Source organism: Electrona antarctica (assembly GCF_951216825.1).
Source record: "Electrona antarctica genome assembly, chromosome: 6".
NCBI classification, from domain to species: Eukaryota; Metazoa; Chordata; class Actinopteri; order Myctophiformes; family Myctophidae; genus Electrona; species Electrona antarctica.
The window spans coordinates 32,145,736-32,163,311 of NC_136811.1; the positions used below are offsets into that span (position 1 = coordinate 32,145,736).

At 39.2% G+C, this 17,576-nt stretch overlaps 1 protein-coding gene across 1 annotated transcript; it reads right to left on the minus strand.

The window, feature by feature from the left end:
• Positions 1-1,963: 1,963 nt before the first annotated feature.
• On the minus strand, positions 1,964-16,146 carry knl1 (kinetochore scaffold 1). The gene is made up of 26 exons (XM_079504678.1): positions 15,964-16,146; positions 15,246-15,280; positions 14,236-14,275; positions 14,084-14,143; positions 13,784-13,872; positions 13,628-13,680; positions 13,048-13,066; positions 12,880-12,923; positions 12,741-12,793; positions 9,024-12,620; positions 8,788-8,908; positions 8,572-8,639; positions 7,964-8,062; positions 7,726-7,841; positions 7,459-7,549; positions 6,754-6,870; positions 6,438-6,525; positions 6,277-6,342; positions 5,744-5,783; positions 5,512-5,616; positions 5,132-5,232; positions 4,977-5,039; positions 4,146-4,258; positions 3,601-3,722; positions 3,315-3,440; positions 1,964-2,641 (listed from the first exon to the last, which is right to left on the minus strand). The coding sequence occupies exons 2-26, from the start codon at positions 15,272-15,274 to the stop codon at positions 2,530-2,532; spliced, it is 5,532 nt and encodes a 1,843-aa protein (XP_079360804.1). The 5' UTR covers positions 15,275-15,280; positions 15,964-16,146; the 3' UTR covers positions 1,964-2,529.
• Between the last annotated feature and the right edge of the window lie 1,430 nt (positions 16,147-17,576).

Below are 17,576 nucleotides of genomic sequence, written 5' to 3' on the forward strand. Positions count from 1 at the left end.
ATGTAGTATTGGTACATTTTTGCTATTTTTTATACAATAGTAGGCTACTAGAGATACAGAGTGAGTAGTATTATTAATATTATGAAATATGAATACAAATAAATCTTACTGTAGCATTTATTTTTTTGACAGCCAAACTTACTTCAGACTGGGCAAACTTGTGAGTCTTCAAGTCTGATAATCCACATTCACGTCTGAAAAGCAGTAATTATTTATCTTTTAAACCAATCCTGTCTTGTAGGTAAACTGAAAAAGTTCTATCCTCCTACTACAGAACGAGACGGTCAGATACAACATATATTCCCATGACAACCTATGTAGGCTACTAAGAGGACTTACACCCCATATCCGGAAAGCCCAGTCGCAATGTGATTGGCTTATTGGTTGGCAAGTTGAGACGAAATTTGCCATGGAAACACATAGGGGGCGCACTAGATGATGATTTGTCTATATACCTTCTACCTGCCAAGGGACAGCAGATGAAAATGAGCCAAGATGTATGGTACTTTTACAGAAATGTGTATGAATGTGCATTGTGTCTGTAGCTCTAAACTGTAGACTGTATTATACAAAATATGCAACAGAATATTTACTGTAAACTGTTATTTATTACTAATTCATTTTAATTATTCGGTTGTGGCTCAGGTGTAGTGGCCAGTAGAGGCCCGATGGGGACCGTGAGGTTTCCAGTTCGATCGGGCTCCCCCAGTTAGTGTCGAAGTGTCCTTGAGCAAGATGCTGAACCCCTAATTTCTCCTGATGTGCGCCTTGCATGGTTTCCTCCGGTGTAAATGGGTGAATGAAAAGCACAATCTATGTAAAGCGCTTTGGATAAAAGCGCTTTATAAATGCACCATTTAATTTGTGTTGGAATCACCAACCAGCACAAATTACATTTATAAGAAACGATCAAATGAAATGTCCTCATTCAAATCAGGTATGGTGACTTTTTTTCCCCATTAGGTTTTCGGACCTCAATTGCACCCAAAAAACCTGAACTTTGAACATTCAGTAGATTTTCTGTGGTCTGGGGAATAATTAGCCTCAAAAAGTGGTTCACATGTGCCGTCATCAGAATCAAGACCTGGATCTATCCATTAAAACAAATGTGTTTCAGTCAGACAACTCTTAGAATGAATTTAGCATATATTTATTGAGCAAAGTTGAGCATGGATATATAAAGCATAGATTGGCGTCAGGCTCTGTCCCCATTCATTCCCTGAACATGAATATACATTTTGATGAGATATAAGACAAATAGAATTACGCTACAGGGAATGAATTAAGACCCCCATGCAGGGGGACCTAGAAACAGAGCCTACAGGTGGATGCTGGGGAGGCGGTGGGATTTGCAGCAACTTCATGAGCAGCACAGCAGATAGGCAGCGAGTGGAGGCAGCAGCAGCGACCGCACAGCAGGAGAGAAGCCAGGAATGACAGTGGCAGTTTAAATGAGCCGCCCTGATCAGTCACCTGACCAGGTAGGCGCGTTCACAAGTTGTCTGCCTGAACTATCTACGCAGGCTTCACATCATTTCAAACAATGAAAAGTATTAACACATTGATTGCCAGGTATAGAATCAATGTCACTTTTTGAGGCCATTATTTAGAAAACCCCAGACCATAGATAATTTACAATGTTCAAAGTTCAGGTTTTTTTGGGGTGCAACCGAGGTCAGAAAACCTAAAAAAAAATAAAAGTTACCATACCTTTAATGAGAGTATTACTAGTATGAAGACAGTATGATTAATTTAATAAGATTCCCTCTGAAGGATCTTGTCTGTTCCACCATCAATCAATTTTAAAATGAAGGTAGGCCTACTTAGGCTGATTATGGAAGGAGGTAGGGCCTGTGTGAACCGACGACGTTGAAAGTCGTGCCAGTGTACAAGTACAATTTCGAGGTACTTTTACTTTCCCTGAATGGGAATGTTGTATACTTAACTCTAAAATACTGCACTTTTTAGATTAATACAAAACACACATTATTTTCATTGTTTTATTGATTTTTGTAATACAAAACATACATTAACTGATGTAATATAGGTTGTTAGTTAATCTTATGCTGTAATTTTGTTTAATATGATTTAATCAATTATTTCTTTAGTCCTCAACCGTGGTCTCCTGTTGTGGCCAAAGAGGCCATACTACACACAATCAGACATTTCCGTAATACAACAGGGTTAGTACTAGATGCCACTCAGTGTAGGCACAGAATGCCTTAACCAGATCCTTACCTTAACCACCCCAACTCTGAACTTAACTAAGCTTATTTAATTAAACTATACCAAACACTATCTGATTTGTCAGGGATGCCGTTTATCATTCCTAGACTTTGTGAGATCTAGCACAAACTATACTACAGACAGGAAAAACCCCAATGTTAAGACATTTAGGACACAGTCCAGAAACACTGACCAGATGTATGTAGATTCATTATTATCCATTTTAATGGTTAAAATGAAAATATAGAAGAAAACAAAAATAGAACACATTACTACAGTAAATATAGCGGAATCAAAGGCTTCTCATTGAGGTCCGTCTCCACGAAGTAGAGTGTCATTAATCTTCTTGACAATCTTGGTCAAGTAGTTTCTGGCTGGGGTGATTGAAAACACAATTTCCTCCAACTCATGGATCCTGCAAAAACAATATGGGCAATGTAAAAAATATTCATTATCATTACATACACACCTGAGAAGAACCAATTATGCCATTTATTTAATCAGGTTCTAAATTGCCTTAGTCACAATCCAATACTGTCAGACAAGTGGGTGACTATAACAGTTTACCCATCAGTCATTTGACCTCTAGGAAAGTACTGGTCCCATTTGGATTAGTCATTTGACCTCTAGGAAAGTACTGGTCCCATTTGGATCAGTCATTTGACCTCTAGGAAAGTACTGGTCCCATTTGGATCAGTCATTTGACCTCTAGGAAAGTACTCGTCCCATTTGGATTAGTCATTTGACCTCTAGGAAAGTACTGGTCCCATTTGGATTAGTCATTTGACCTCTAGGAAAGTACTGGTCCCATTTGGATTAGTCATTTGACCTCTAGGAAAGTACTGGTCCCATTTGGATTAGTCATTTGACCTCTAGGAAAGTACTGGTCCCATTTGGATTAGTTCCATCAAGAGTCCAGAAACCATTTAAACAGAGGTACGGTATGTTGAACGTTTCACCATAGCAACTACCACGTATCAAAGTAAACATTACAATTGTAATACAGGCCGATATACTATTACATGTTTGAAATACTATTACATGTTTGAAATAACATAATGTCCAGTCATCTTAATGGCCACACTTACGTGGTGTTTCCAATGGTGCTTCTGAAGTTGTGCACTCGAGGAAGACAGAAGGGATATCCTGAGGTGAGCTCTATGGTCAGCTCAAACTTGGCAAACACCTTGAGACTGCTGAACAGCAGACGAACCCTGGAAGGAGTAAATTGCTTCATGTGACTTCAAAAGCAATAGTTTGAGCCCTTTGCAGTAAGAATGATCAGTATATCTTCATTAGAAATGAGTTTAGAGCCCACTGGTCCCATTTGCAAATGCCTATCCCTATAGGCATTGTATCAGTAATACTTCTTACCTTGTGTCCACACAGCTGATGTCCAGCAGATTCAGCCTCTGAGCTCCCCATTTTTTCATCAAGAGAACCTCCTCTCCCAGCAGACGGCAGCGACATACAACCAGGCTCACATTGTGAAGCAGCTGGACATGAAAGCAGAGAAATAATACCTTGGAGTGAACATTTTGCCATGGGATACTTTCACGCACACTTACAAACCAAACCAACAAATACAACCATGAAATAGGCTTCCAAATACACAAACGTGACAAGTCACAGGCAAGGGTTTTTCTTGATCAATAAAAACTTAAGGATCATTTAAACCACTTGAACCCTAGCGTCTCTATTCTTGGGTAAACATTCAATGAAAATAGCAGATCTTCAAGCTCACAACAGGTCACGCTACGATGTGAGCTTGCACATGTCATCGGCTATTTCCAGAGATGTTATTTTGAGGGGAAAATGGCACAGACCAAGTATAGGGTTTAAGTGGCCAAGTGAACTAAGCAGGAAAATATTGTAGTGAAATATGTGACCTCTCGTCTTTAACTTCTATTTACACTTACCGCTGTAACGTAATGACTGGTGGGATACTTTTTCACCCAAGTATTTCCTTCTTCCTCAATGTACTGGGACAGTAGTTTGTGAACAAGGCGGGCGTGACACAGTGACTTTTCATCTAGATTTTTAAAAATGTATAAAGAGCAGAATATATCATGTCATTTTCCCTGTGTATTCAGGCCCACCCAACCACAATTGTATACATTGCAATAGGTCAATTAGTCAGGGATTGATCTAAGTCTGTGCAATATGTCTAGGCTATAATGTATAATGCAATAGATATATTCAAATGAATATTATTCAATATCAAGAGGATTCATTTAAGGGGAAAATACTTAATCAAAACAAGTCTCTCTCGATTGTTTTGTCTTGTTTGCTAGTCTGATTGTAGTAAACAGACAAAACATGGAGTTGCATTGTTAAATTGTGTAATTATGGAGACATATTGTATCTCATATCAATGGTCCATAAATATCCTGATAGAACTGTTATGTCACTGAGGATCACCCTAGTCTGAAGCCAGCATACCATACTAACATCATTACACAGACAACAGCAAAAAATGTTAATTTAACCACATCATGGACGCTAGCACCCCTATCGGGGGCATGACATAATAGGCAAATACTCAGCGAAAATAGGGTGAACATTTGCCGAAACCGAAAGTAGATCTAAAAACTCACAATGTGTCGTGAGCTTGTATATGGGCCATTGTCCACAAATAGGTTTGGTTTAGAGTGTAAAAAGGAGTGGACTAAGACTGTAAAAATAGACCCTTACAGGTCCAGGGTGGCTCAGATAATGTAATTTGACTTTTAGCTACCAGTACTCCTCACCATCCAGTTGAAGCTTCAAAGTGATGTCCGATATATTCATCTCACAAGCATCAGTATAGTCTCCTTAGAAACAAATCAGAAAAGAGTTCAGCAATGACACAAATACTGTTCTTCTGCTGACAATAGTGTTCTAAGTCTTGTGTCAGATATCTTACCATGATGCTCCTCAAACACCACCTCTAGATACATGGTGTTGTGCAGAAAGGTATACACTGCATGGTTTTCTGTCTTCTCCTTGAGCTTCCATTCATTCAGCCTGCAGTGAAGAAATTACAAAATATAAAATAGTATGCTTTATGGACATCAAAAGTATCTTATATTCTTTGTACTTTTATATAATGATGTTGTATTCATTTGGCAGCACATGCCTGAATACGTGCCTTGACCAAAATGTTGCCAATTAAAAGTATTTACTGAGCAAATGCAGACAGTATGCAGGTGATCTTGATATATTACTGGATAACTCCTGAAAGTAATTATGCAGTTGCACTTGTTATGAGGAACCTATATTGCCACAAATTAGCTGAACACTGACATGTCCAATGTTGTGATGTAGTTCTGAGGATCACGAGTCTCAGCTCTGAGCCTGTCCAGTTTGTCCACATTCTGTTTCTTCTGAATCTCCAGTTCATACATTTGTCTGTGGTAGAAGCAAAACAAAACACACATTATTCTGTATCATTGTATTGACTTTGCTGAATATTAATTTTAGGTGACTGATCATGAAGGAGGCTGATTTTGTTTACGCTATGGCAGGTTAGACTTACCTTTCGTTATCAGCCGTCTCCCTTGTGACTCTCTCCAATCCTGTGGTGAAATGACTTATTAATATCTGACTGCCAGCTTTACAATGTAGTTAATCTAGTGTTACATTTTGCACAAGGTGACTTTCAATGTCATACTTACAGTTGGGTGCCACCGATATTGTCCCTTATCATTTGACCCATTTAGGCCTGACCTCAAAATTAAAAAAAATCCTTCTAAATCCTCCAGTTTTCTGAAATAAATATTTTCACGATTTAAAAAAAATAGCAGACCTACAAGCTCGTAGCGCGCCACTCGGTGGCGCGCTATGAGCTTGTAGATCTGCTATTTTTCAATAGCTAAATTATAACATGTTTAAAACACCAAAAGGGGTTCCCGCCCCAAAATGGGTTAACTGTCTTTTTGCGCAGATCGCGCAAACCTCAGCAAAAAGAAAAGGACAATATCGATGGCCTCCAACTGTAGTAACGCTGTGTACTGATACAGAGTTCCATACATTTGATTTGACAAAAACATTCATGTTGAAAAGCTTTACCATGTTGCCTTGACTTCAATGTTGGTTCAGTGGTATTTAAATCTTTCCCTTCAACTGCAGCAAGTTCTAGGGTGAAATTAATGGGGAAAAGTAATGCTATTCACACCATTTAAAAGAACACATGCCAGTACGATATTTGTCCATCTAAAGTGTGAATATACCCGTTTGTAATTCATTGATACAGTTGTCCAGGCTTTTAAGCATCTCATCTACTGCTTCAACTCTTCCTTTCAACTTCTGCTGCTCCTCCTGAGAAGATTGGAAATGTCACAAATAGACAAATGTAATAGAGCATGCACCTACACTCTAGCCCAGGTGCTGGACAAAAGGCAGTACAAGAGGAAGAATAGAGTCCGCAACACTGGTAGAAAACTCAGCTCCACTGGTTTATTAATTCAACATTTCGATCACTGGGATCTTCTTCAGGCCTACTAAAAAAAGAAATCTAAAATAATATTGTTATTCAATGGCTCTTACCAGATAGGCTCGGTGAAGATTTGAGTACAAGGCTTCTTTCATTTCATGTGCCTGAACCTTGGCTCTCCTTCTGAACAATTTGCTTTTCTCTTTCAATTTCGCACCAAAACATTTCAGCTGAGGACAGTAAAAAGTGAGGATTAGGAGAAAAATACGTAAAAATATTTCTTTCTAAAAAACCTTCCTTAGGCCCTTGGATTGGTTTAAATACACATTCACATGCACAACAGTTACAAGGTGAAGTACCGTGATATTTCACTTTGGTATAACATTTAACATTTTCAGTCATGCTTCCTATGATTGCTTATGTTCTGGATCCGGAATCACTTCTCAAGAGATAGTTTAACCCTCAATCTACAGGATGTATTCAATAGGCCCATCACAATTATTACATAATTGCCTGATCACAATTATTTGCATAATCGTCTATAATGATTTCCATGTTCCATTTCTTTGTAAATTATTTAAGTAATTTGTTTGTCATATCTGCCGGATGCAACTTTTGTTTACAAAGCCTAAAAGGCAAACAGTAATGTAAATTTGATTCATATTATATTCAAACGCCAAATTGTTTATCGCAAATATTCGTACGACAATGAATCGTCAACTTAATTGCATGATTGTGACAGCCCTACACCACTGCATTATGACTTCGAAACAACAGTGTACCAATGTGAAATTAATAACACAATGCATGTGTCATACCTCTTTCTCTGAGAGGTCTTTCACTGCTTCCCAAAGAGGTCTGTTGACACTCTTTACAAGACCCTCTTGGTCTTTCATCCGAACCTTCAATCTGGGAAGAACAAGGGGAAACAAAAATGATCACTGTCATGTTTTTTTCTTTTTTAGACATCCTGAACAAGCTTGTTAAATTTGTGAGTTGCCAGAAATCAAAACAGGAAGAACCAACTGTGTGTGCAAGCAAAAAGAAAAAGAAAAAGAATTATGTACTTCAAAATAAAATATTACCCCTCCATTATATCTGCAAGGTGTTGGTAGTCTTTCTCATATATTCTCTGTTTTGGACGGTTGATATGAAGGTCTCTGAGCAGATCCTCTGGTTTGTGATCCACATCAAATGCAAGCTACAGAAATAAAATCAAATGACTACACCAGCCTTGCCATTATACATATTTTTCCATTGCACAAGTGTTAATAATTTAAATGTAATAATTGAATCATTATAGGATTGTGAAAATCACCATACTTTTGCAGGAATAACACTCTGACGAGAGTTATAGAAGACAAAGTCAACACTGAAGCATTTGAAGAACTCTAAAATGGTTATGTTTCCATCATCCAGTTTCTGTAACAAAAACATATAATTAAGGCAAAATAGTTTTTTGTGTGCTTTTTAACCCCTTTTCTCCGCAATTTAGATGTTATGCCAATTGATTCCTCCCCACACTCATTTCTGTGTTGTCACTTCTGTTCACTATCCTACTGACTCTCACCTACAGTGAGGAGCCCCAACTGGGAGGACGTAGGCGTAGAGCCTTTGCTTAGTCCTACTCCTCACACCCAACATTCCCTGACAGGTGACCAGTCAGTAGGATTACGTGCAACGACTATTATCATCACCCTACCCTACACGCCTGGCTTCCTTCCCCCGAACACGGGTTAGTGTGTAGAGACTGTAGACGCTCGACAAAGCCGGATGCACCACAGTGGATTCAAACCCACGACCTCTGCGGTGGTGGGCAGGCACTTTACCAATGTGCCACCCTAGCTCCCCCCCAAAAACGTACCGGTATCTAAATAACATTTATTTGAAACAATTGCCTCTTTAAAAGGAAAGTTGCAAACATATGTTACCTTATGTATATTACTTATCCAGTCAGTAACATCTTCAAGTTGGGATTCAAGCAGGCTTGGTTTGAAACCTAAAAAGAAAAATAGACAGAAGGAAAAGAAAAAAAAAGAAAGTAGTACAGAGTAGTACATTGTATTAAAGGACATCATGCAGTCGAGTATGTCAACAAAGAAAACTCAGCAAATTACAACTAATACGCATTTACTTGATGAACTTACTGGACTCAAGTGTAGCTTCACATCTAAGACTGGTTGTGTTGCTACTGTTTGAAGAATCTATAGGCTGTGTAATGACACTCGAAGATGCAGTTAGGTTACTGTCACACACAACAGGTAATCGCTGTAGTGAAGGAAAAAAAACACATACATTATTTGTTTTGTCCACAAGGAAAAACAATCTGAAATCTCAAAGTGAACTAAGTACACACACACACACACACACAGTCACAACTTACTATCTCTTGGATGCTGTCAATCAATGGTCTCCTTCTCTTGTCATCTTCATCAGTATCAGTATCTTTGCGATAATGATCCGGCAGGGTTCTCTTCTTGCTGGGGACACACTCTTCAAAAATGTCACAGTCCAAAACAATGTCCATGTTGAATCCTTGTTGGTTTTCATTGGTCCCCTGGGGAGCTTTAGCCTCCAGTGATTCTGACAAATCTTCGCTTGGACTGTTCGGCATAACTTCATCATGAATGTCACCACCATACTGTTCTTGCATCAGCATGTTGCCACTCAGCTCATGGCTGTCATTCGTGGTTGTAGATCTGGCTTGTTTCATATTGGACAATTCCACCCCGTTTGTTTCCGACAGCTTATTTCTCTGCGGGAGTTTGGGCATGAAGCAGCCCATTGACAGTCTGGATGTGAGCCGTTTACTCTTCAAGTTGAGAGGAGTCATTACAGGGGCCCATTTCTCTGGAGTAGAATACTCCCCGTCAGTCTGTGCCACTTCAGAATCAGGTTCCACAACAGGCAGAGATATGGCTTTTGTGGCGTTTGGAGCCAATGCCTGCTCCAATTGAGATGCAGATGCAGGTACAGTGCAGCTGTCCATGGTGACCTTTGTATTGGCCTCATTTATGTTTTGGCTTATACGCCTTAACTTTGACTGGAGGTGTGTTAAACGTTTGGTCTTAGCATCCATCGGTGCATCCAACTGTTCACTTTGCATGTCTGACAAATGTGTTGCTACACCCGGTGCTTGGGTGCTGTGTCCGTCTCTTGTCAGGTCCTCTGGCGCACTTGTCTGAGGGATGTCAAGGTTACCGCTTTTCTTCGCTTCTGCAGTGCACACGTATTTTGATTCAGTAGCAACATTATGGCTTGACATATCCAGCTCAACAGAATCAGGTGAAATGTCATGACTAGGGCCTTGGTTCCCAAATTGATCAATCATTTCAACATATTTCACTTGATTAGCAGGAGGAAGCTGCTTCCCCATTCTTGTGGTTTCAGCACCAATAGCAATTGTCTGACTTCTTGTCAGCTCCATATCATCCAAATTTAAAGTGTGGCCCGTCTTAGTTTCTTCCACATATATGCTCACCATTCTGTGTTCCTCAACTGCAGGTGTGTTACTTTGGGGTAAATGACAAGCATTTTCTATGACTTGACCTTCTGAAAGGCATTGGTTATTTGACTGTAATCCTCTTGTGCCCACACCCATGGTGTCAAGATATTTTTCTTCAATGACCCTAGTTTGACACATCGTTAAAGGTTTAGTCATGTCCATGCCACACCCATTGTCAGCTGGTTGCGAAGTTGTCATAAAGGCTAGACTCTTTCGCTTTTTGATATGAAAAGGGCTGACTACATGGAGGACTTTGGCATTAATGGCACCCGTCTTGCTTCTTGTCACGTCCATGTCATCAGATTCCAAAGTAATGGGCCATGTACCTTCTCCCTGACATATACTCTCAAATGCACTCTTATCTTTTAAGATTTTGAGAACTTTTCCATTTGACTCCAGTGTGCTGACTGATCCCCCAGTGCAAACACTCAGCGACATCTTTGCAGCATCAAAATGTTTTTCTTCAATGGTAGAAACAGTTAATGCCTTAGACATGTCCATGCCACACTCGGAGGCATCGTCATCTTTGTGGGAAGCTGTCCTGATAGTTAAACCCTTTTGCTTTTTAATCGGATGAGGATTGGCTGCGTACAGGCTTTTTGCATCGATGGCAACTGTCTGGCTTCTTGTTATTTCCATGTCATCAGCAACAGAAGCAGTGTTCTGTGGAACTTCCACTTGAAATTCCATTATATTGTTACCTTTGACTGACATCATTGAGCCACTTGACTGTGTAATATGATCAATGGAAACAGTTAAAGCTTTTGTCATGTCCATGCCACACTCATTAGAGGTATCATTTGCTGTTTGGGAAGTTGTCATAAAGGCCAGACTTTTTCGCTTTTTCATGTGCAAAGGATTGACCGTGTGGATGGTTTTGGCATCAATGGCAACTGTCTGACTTCTTGTCATGTCCATGTCATCAGGTTCAGAAGTCATGTTCTGTGTACCGTCTCTCTGACATAGCATTGTAGCATTGACCATGTGGAGGGTTTTGGCATCAATGGCAACCGTCTGACTTCTTGTCATGTCCATTTCAGCAGCTTCAGAAATAATGTTCTGTGCTCCTTCTCTCTGACATTGCAATGTATCAGTATCATTGTCCTCTTTTGAAAAGAAATGTCTAGTTGACTCCAGTGTTCGAACTGGTCCCCCAGCACCAACTCTCAATGAGGGCTTTGTGATATCACATTGTTTTGCTTCAATAACCCTACTTTGACACATTGAAAACTCTGTGTTGTCCGACTCAAAGACATTGCAATCTTTGTTGGGCATACTCAATTGCTTTTTGTTCTGTAAGAGAGGAATTGCATCAACAGTTTTGGCATCAATGGCAACGGTTTGGCTTCTTGTTATGTCCATGTCATCAGATTCAACAATAATGTGCCTTGTATCTTCTATTCCATTGCCATGTTTTGAAACACTTGAGGGTGTTGGCCTAGTTTGACACTTTGTTAACGTCATGTAATCAGACTCGCCTCCAAAGACATTGCTGCCTAAGGTGGAAGCACTCATGAAATTCAGACTCTCTCTCTTTTTGTTCTGTAAAGGATTGATCATGTAGAGGCTTTTGGCATCAATAGCAACTGTCTGGCTTCTTGTCATGTCCATGGCATCAGATTCAGGCATATCGTACATTGTAGCTTCTCTTTCTCTTCCCTGGCACAAGGTATGATGTGCCTTGTCAAAACTATGAGAGATCATTTTGGGAGACACATGAGCCAAACTCAGACCCGATCTGCTCCTCGACTTATTTTGAGATGGATCAGTCATGCATAATTTGGACCCAATGCCAACCGTTTGGTTCTTGGTGAGTTCCATGTCATAAAGGTTAGATGATGTATAGGCCTGCACTTCAACGCCCATCTGTGTTGGCATGAGACAGTCAGACGACTGGTATAAATCTTGTGTGGGAAACAGATACTTCAGAGGGTCATTAGTACACATGCTTCCTACAATGTTGCCTGGATGGAAAACACTGTTGGATGATTTTTCACTTTTCCTGCTTTTGACTTGTGGCTTTTCCATCATGGTTGAGGAAGTTGGAGTCTGATTCTCCTTATCCGCAACGGATCTTAGCGCTTTGAGCCGAGCAAGGAAGGGAAGTGGATCGACAATTTGATCTTGAGTCGGATCTTCTTGCAGGGATGGTGCAGCATTGTGCATGACTTTGGTCAGAGGATCAGCCCTAGCAAGGACGTTTTCTGGAGACAATCCATGGGCTGATGAGGATATTTTTACAGGAAGTGGAGTCACAGCTTCTTTATTGTCAAAGGAGAAAGTAAAATCCATACTTGCACAAGTAGGCAGACTTTTGAAGTTAAGTTCAGGCAGAACAGCTTGTGATTCCAAATCATTAGCAATGATTATAGTGTGACTTTGTGTCACATCCATATATTCAGCGTCTTCCCCGTCAAACATCACTGTTCTCTCTCCATAGTCGGCTTGGGTATCATGGTGGACCCAGGACATCTCCTGAGGAAGACATTGACTCAGCAATCACAAGTGTTTGTGCTCATGTCATTGTACAGTACATATACTACACTGCATTTTATGATGTTCATTCATCCATGGCAGGAAACAGGTATAACTCACCTTGTTTCTTTGTTGAGCTGCATGTAGAGGAGCATTCAACAAGGTTTCCATATCTACATTAGAGACAGCAATTTAAATATCATGCAGGCTTTACAAGCAATAATGAAAAAGTATGCAAATAGAAGAAAAACACATTTACCAGTGACTGGTTGAGCTCCTTTATCAGCGATCCCCACCTGGACCCTTTAGGTAAAATTCAAACAAATTAAATAAACTTAAATAATTATAATTATAAATAATCTTATAGAGACCAGCAAGATTTAGCTTAACTGGTAATCAATCTGAAATGTAGAAAATAATGACTTACCTCTTATCAGAGTTACCTGCTGATGTGGGGAAAAGATTTGAGATTGTTTTTAATGTGTAAAGTGATGTGCAGATGATGAGCTAGTTTTTCAGCTACACCACTATCACTAAAAATCAAATAAGACACAATCAGCTGTTATGCAAACAAAACAATTAAATATCCATATCCAAGCATATGAAGAAATATACTGCATTCATGCCTTGTGGAGGATAATGATAGAGTCAGACTGTTAGCCACACCACTAAAGCACAATGATCATGTTTTGACGGGCACTATCTTCAAAATGGCTTTTGAAGATTAGCCAAGTCTATGGACTTTGTAATGTTTGTTTAGGGCACTAAATGGTGACGTAAGACATCATGCGGCATATCATGCATGCATAGATATTAAGTGTGTGATGACATGAGAGAATTTCTAAGGCCTTTGAGTCCCAATACTTTAGAACGTCTATTTTCGCTATTTGTCATACGCTGATATACTGCAGGGCTTAAGTGACAAGGGTTTTCATAACCACAAAAAAAAGTCGACAGTAAAGTCTTCACTTCACAGAATAGGTTTAAAATCAGTAAAACATTCTTACTTGTTGATAGGGTCTGTAGGGGAGTACGGACAGGGGATCCATGTTCGGGTTCCCTGCATATTCAAAAAGAAGATATTTGTCAACATTTCAAGAAAGGCTTGATGAAAAAATATAAATATATATATATATATATTATTTTCCCCCCTAGGATCTCACTTTGAAAACAGAAGAACATTATTGGCACTGGCAGGGGCAAAACTGACTCTTCTTGATATCCTTTTTTCCACAGATTTGGCAATCTCCACCTTTAAGTAAAGAAGAAAAAAAGGGAATAAGCTATGTGCTCGCATTTGATAATGGCAAAGTACCACAGCTTGGGTTTATATGGAATGTGTGATATGCTGCCTGGAGTCAGTCAAAAAAGTTAATATGAGAATAGTCTTGTTATGACTGTATTGACGAAGATCCGATCGATTACAACAGAGGCTAAAATATAATAAACATAATATAATTTACCTGGAGTTCCACTTTTTCTGGGTCAGAAAGTTTGCCAGAGGCCCGCGGTGCTTTTAAAATCTGAAAAAAATGATTAGCCCATTATAAGTCTTGTCAGTCTTGTCATTAGCAGTGAGACCACTGAAATGCCAACATCAACATGGTGTACTGACCGATGAAAGGCGTCGTCCTTTGGAAGATCTGACCTTTTCACTGTAAAATAAGAGGAAACAACAGTCTTATCTGATCAGCTCAGCGATGGGTGCGTAGACAGGGATCAGACATATAGAATAAAATAAACATTGTCTACACTTACACAATAGGAAAACTTTATTTAAGATTTAAGTAACGTATCGGTCAGTAGACCTTCAGGCATCTTGTCTTGGTCAATAAACCTTCTATAAGTAGGGGTGGACGATATGGAAATCACAATATTTTTTCAAGCAGTATCACGATACATGATATTATCATCATTATGTATAGCCAAACAGCTAATTGCCATTTCATACAAAAGTTTTTAGCCCTGATGAAGGCAGCATGGGCTGCTGAAATTGTGGTTTTGTGAATAAATCAATGCACTGATCTCAATAAATCTAGGAATCCTAACTACTGTATGAGTGTGCAGCAACTCTTAATTTGTTGACAATTAGTCTGTGCATTTTTACCTTGGCCATCAAATGCTGATGTTTACCAATTGTATAACATTGGGGACATTTACCCACCAAAATGATGCAACAAACTGTGAGAAAACTATAAGGAAATATAATAAATATATATAAATACTAAACATTTACATTAAATGCTTGAATAGTCACAATGATGTGATGTAAGAAAGGAAAAAGAAAGCAAAAAGATTTCCATGATGAAACAGACCCTTTGGTTTTACATTTTGACATTTACAGCTGCATTATGTAACTTAACTTTCCTCTTAACCCTGATCTGAACTCAGTTTCTTTCTGATTTTTTTTGTATATTAAGTTATATCGTATTAACATACATAGTCTACCATAAAGATTGGACAAACTTACATTTTATTCATTAAAAAGCTATAGTGCCATCCAGCTAATTTAGCAAAACTGCATGGTTGATATTAATGAAGTTATGTAGACTTTGTGCAATTTGTGTGTATATCAAATACTTGTTTAACCAAAAAATAATTAATAAGAACAACCCTGTCACTCACTCATTCCCTGCAGCATCAAGTGGCTCCATATTCAGCTGTGGTGGGAAACAATCCTAGTTATAGTACAGCCAAGAAGCAAAAATACCATCTGTGATATCAAGCGTTAATTGAAAATTTAGCTTGAATACAAGATAAGTATAGCACAGGCACAGCCCCTTACCTAGCCCGTCTCCGGACCCCCCGGGTTGAGCTCCTTTGGACCCCTACGTAAAGTCATCCAAATGTCAGAAACTTTAACGTAGGGTTCCAAAGGGAGCTACCCCTTACCGTACAGGACCCTCGTTTACCTTTTCTGTATTTGGTACGTCCCAAATACAGAAAAGGTAAACAATGGTCCCGAAATCATATTTGGCAGTGAATATAGTTTGTTAGTTTCTTTTTTCATAATCTAAACGTCAAAACACTCGAGCAGATACGATTTATTTGATAACAAGCAGAATAATGACGAGACTACGTAATGAAATGCAATGCACGTAAATAAATAAATATGTTTAGCCAGCTTAGCCTAGGTCAAGGACTTTCAAATGTTTCTATTTGACTCTCCATGGTCTAATATACAATATGCGAGGTACATACGCGTGTTAAATAATTTTATGTAAATATAATTATGATGAAATTCAACTGCTCAAGTAGCAAATACATCTTGCTAACGGCTAACGTTAGGTAGCATATAACATCGTGAGCAAAAATAAAACCACCAAAACTCAAGTACACATACCTCGTAGCTGCTGTAAATGTGGACACGTTGAAGCCACCACTGCTTTCTCTATATTATTTTGAAAACGTGTTTTGTTTTCATGTTGTTTTATTACGAGCTCAGCCGTTTCGAAAGGATTCCGTTTTTTGAATTTTCCGCCTCTACACGACAGTGACGTCACATCCATGTCCCACAGTCCACACATGCGCACTTTTCTTCTTTTTTGCTGAAACCACAAGTCACACATTTATACTGCTTACTTCACAGTAATATGCAAATGACGGATGCATTCTTTTATTTATTTATTTTGATATTTATTTAGTTAATACAAACCTTGGCCCTACATGTGTCTTGTGCTGTAATGTTGCACTGAAATTGATGACCTCCGGATAATGGCAAAATGAGTGACAAAGAGTGACATGAAACTCATTTGGCCTATAAAAAGATAAAACACAATAATAACCAATGGTGATTGAAAATCATCAGGAGATGTACAGAAATAAAATAAAACCTAAGCAAGCAGCTTATTCAGCTTTGTGCAACGGTAAAACAGCGGCCTCTGGGGTCATATCATTTGGTAGGTTACACATTTCGGTCTAAAATTAACATCAGTTTAGCGCCGCATCTTCTCAGCGTCTCATACACTGTCTGTAAGTTTATGTTTTTACTTAATGAATGTTTATACTTTATTAACAGTTTCAGTTTGCAGAGCGTACAGGAAAGTAAAGTTTAATGGAGCTACTAGGCAGAGTGTGTGTGTGCGTGTGTGTGCGTGTGCGTGCGTGCGTGCGTGCGTACGCGTGAGTCTGTGTGTGTGTGTGTGTGTGTGTGTGTGTGTGTGTGTGTGTGTGTGTGTGTGTGTGTGTGTGTGTGTGCGCGTGCGTGTGTGTGTGTGTGACGGTCCTGCCCCAAAGTTATTAGTGCATTTTACATTTCTGGTGTGAAATGGCACGAGGGACGGACTGACTTTAATCTTTTTACTGGGGCCAGTTTCGACTTGCAGCCACCTCAGTAAGTGCTCTTTGAGAGCGGTTTTGAACTAGGAGAGTGATTCCCTTCCCATTCCTTTCCGACTGTTGGTAGGTGTTCCCAAAAAAATTGTGGCATAGGAGGAGAACGAATTTAACCCCTGGTTTGAGCCAAATCTGGGTTGAACGTGATTAGTGTAGCTCTCTCTGGTCTTTGAGCATAGCAGGGGTAAGGTGAGTTGTTTTCTCTGAGGTGGAAAGCCTGGTGACATGAGGTTAGGTGAGTTGTTGTAAGGCCAAACAGTATTCCTGACCGAGTTTGTTTTGGGAGGTCTGACTGAAGCCTTGTTCTTATAGGACCTTTGTGGTGTGTGTAGACTTCACATAAACTAGTTGGCGCCTTATTTCTGTTCACTGTCACATTGATTAACACTAAAATCACAGATGGGCCTAAATACATTTTTAGGTCTGGGTGTGTTAAAAGTGTTAAAAAAATACTTATCCTTCCTGTGCCTTTAATTCCTTACCAACACTTGAATCACAAATCCATAGAACTAGACAATTTTATCAGAATTTTCTGACATTTTGTTTATGTTTAGCAAGCTGTGTAAGCCACCAAACGACACCTCTTAAAAATAAAATATGTATTGAATGTCAAATAAAATA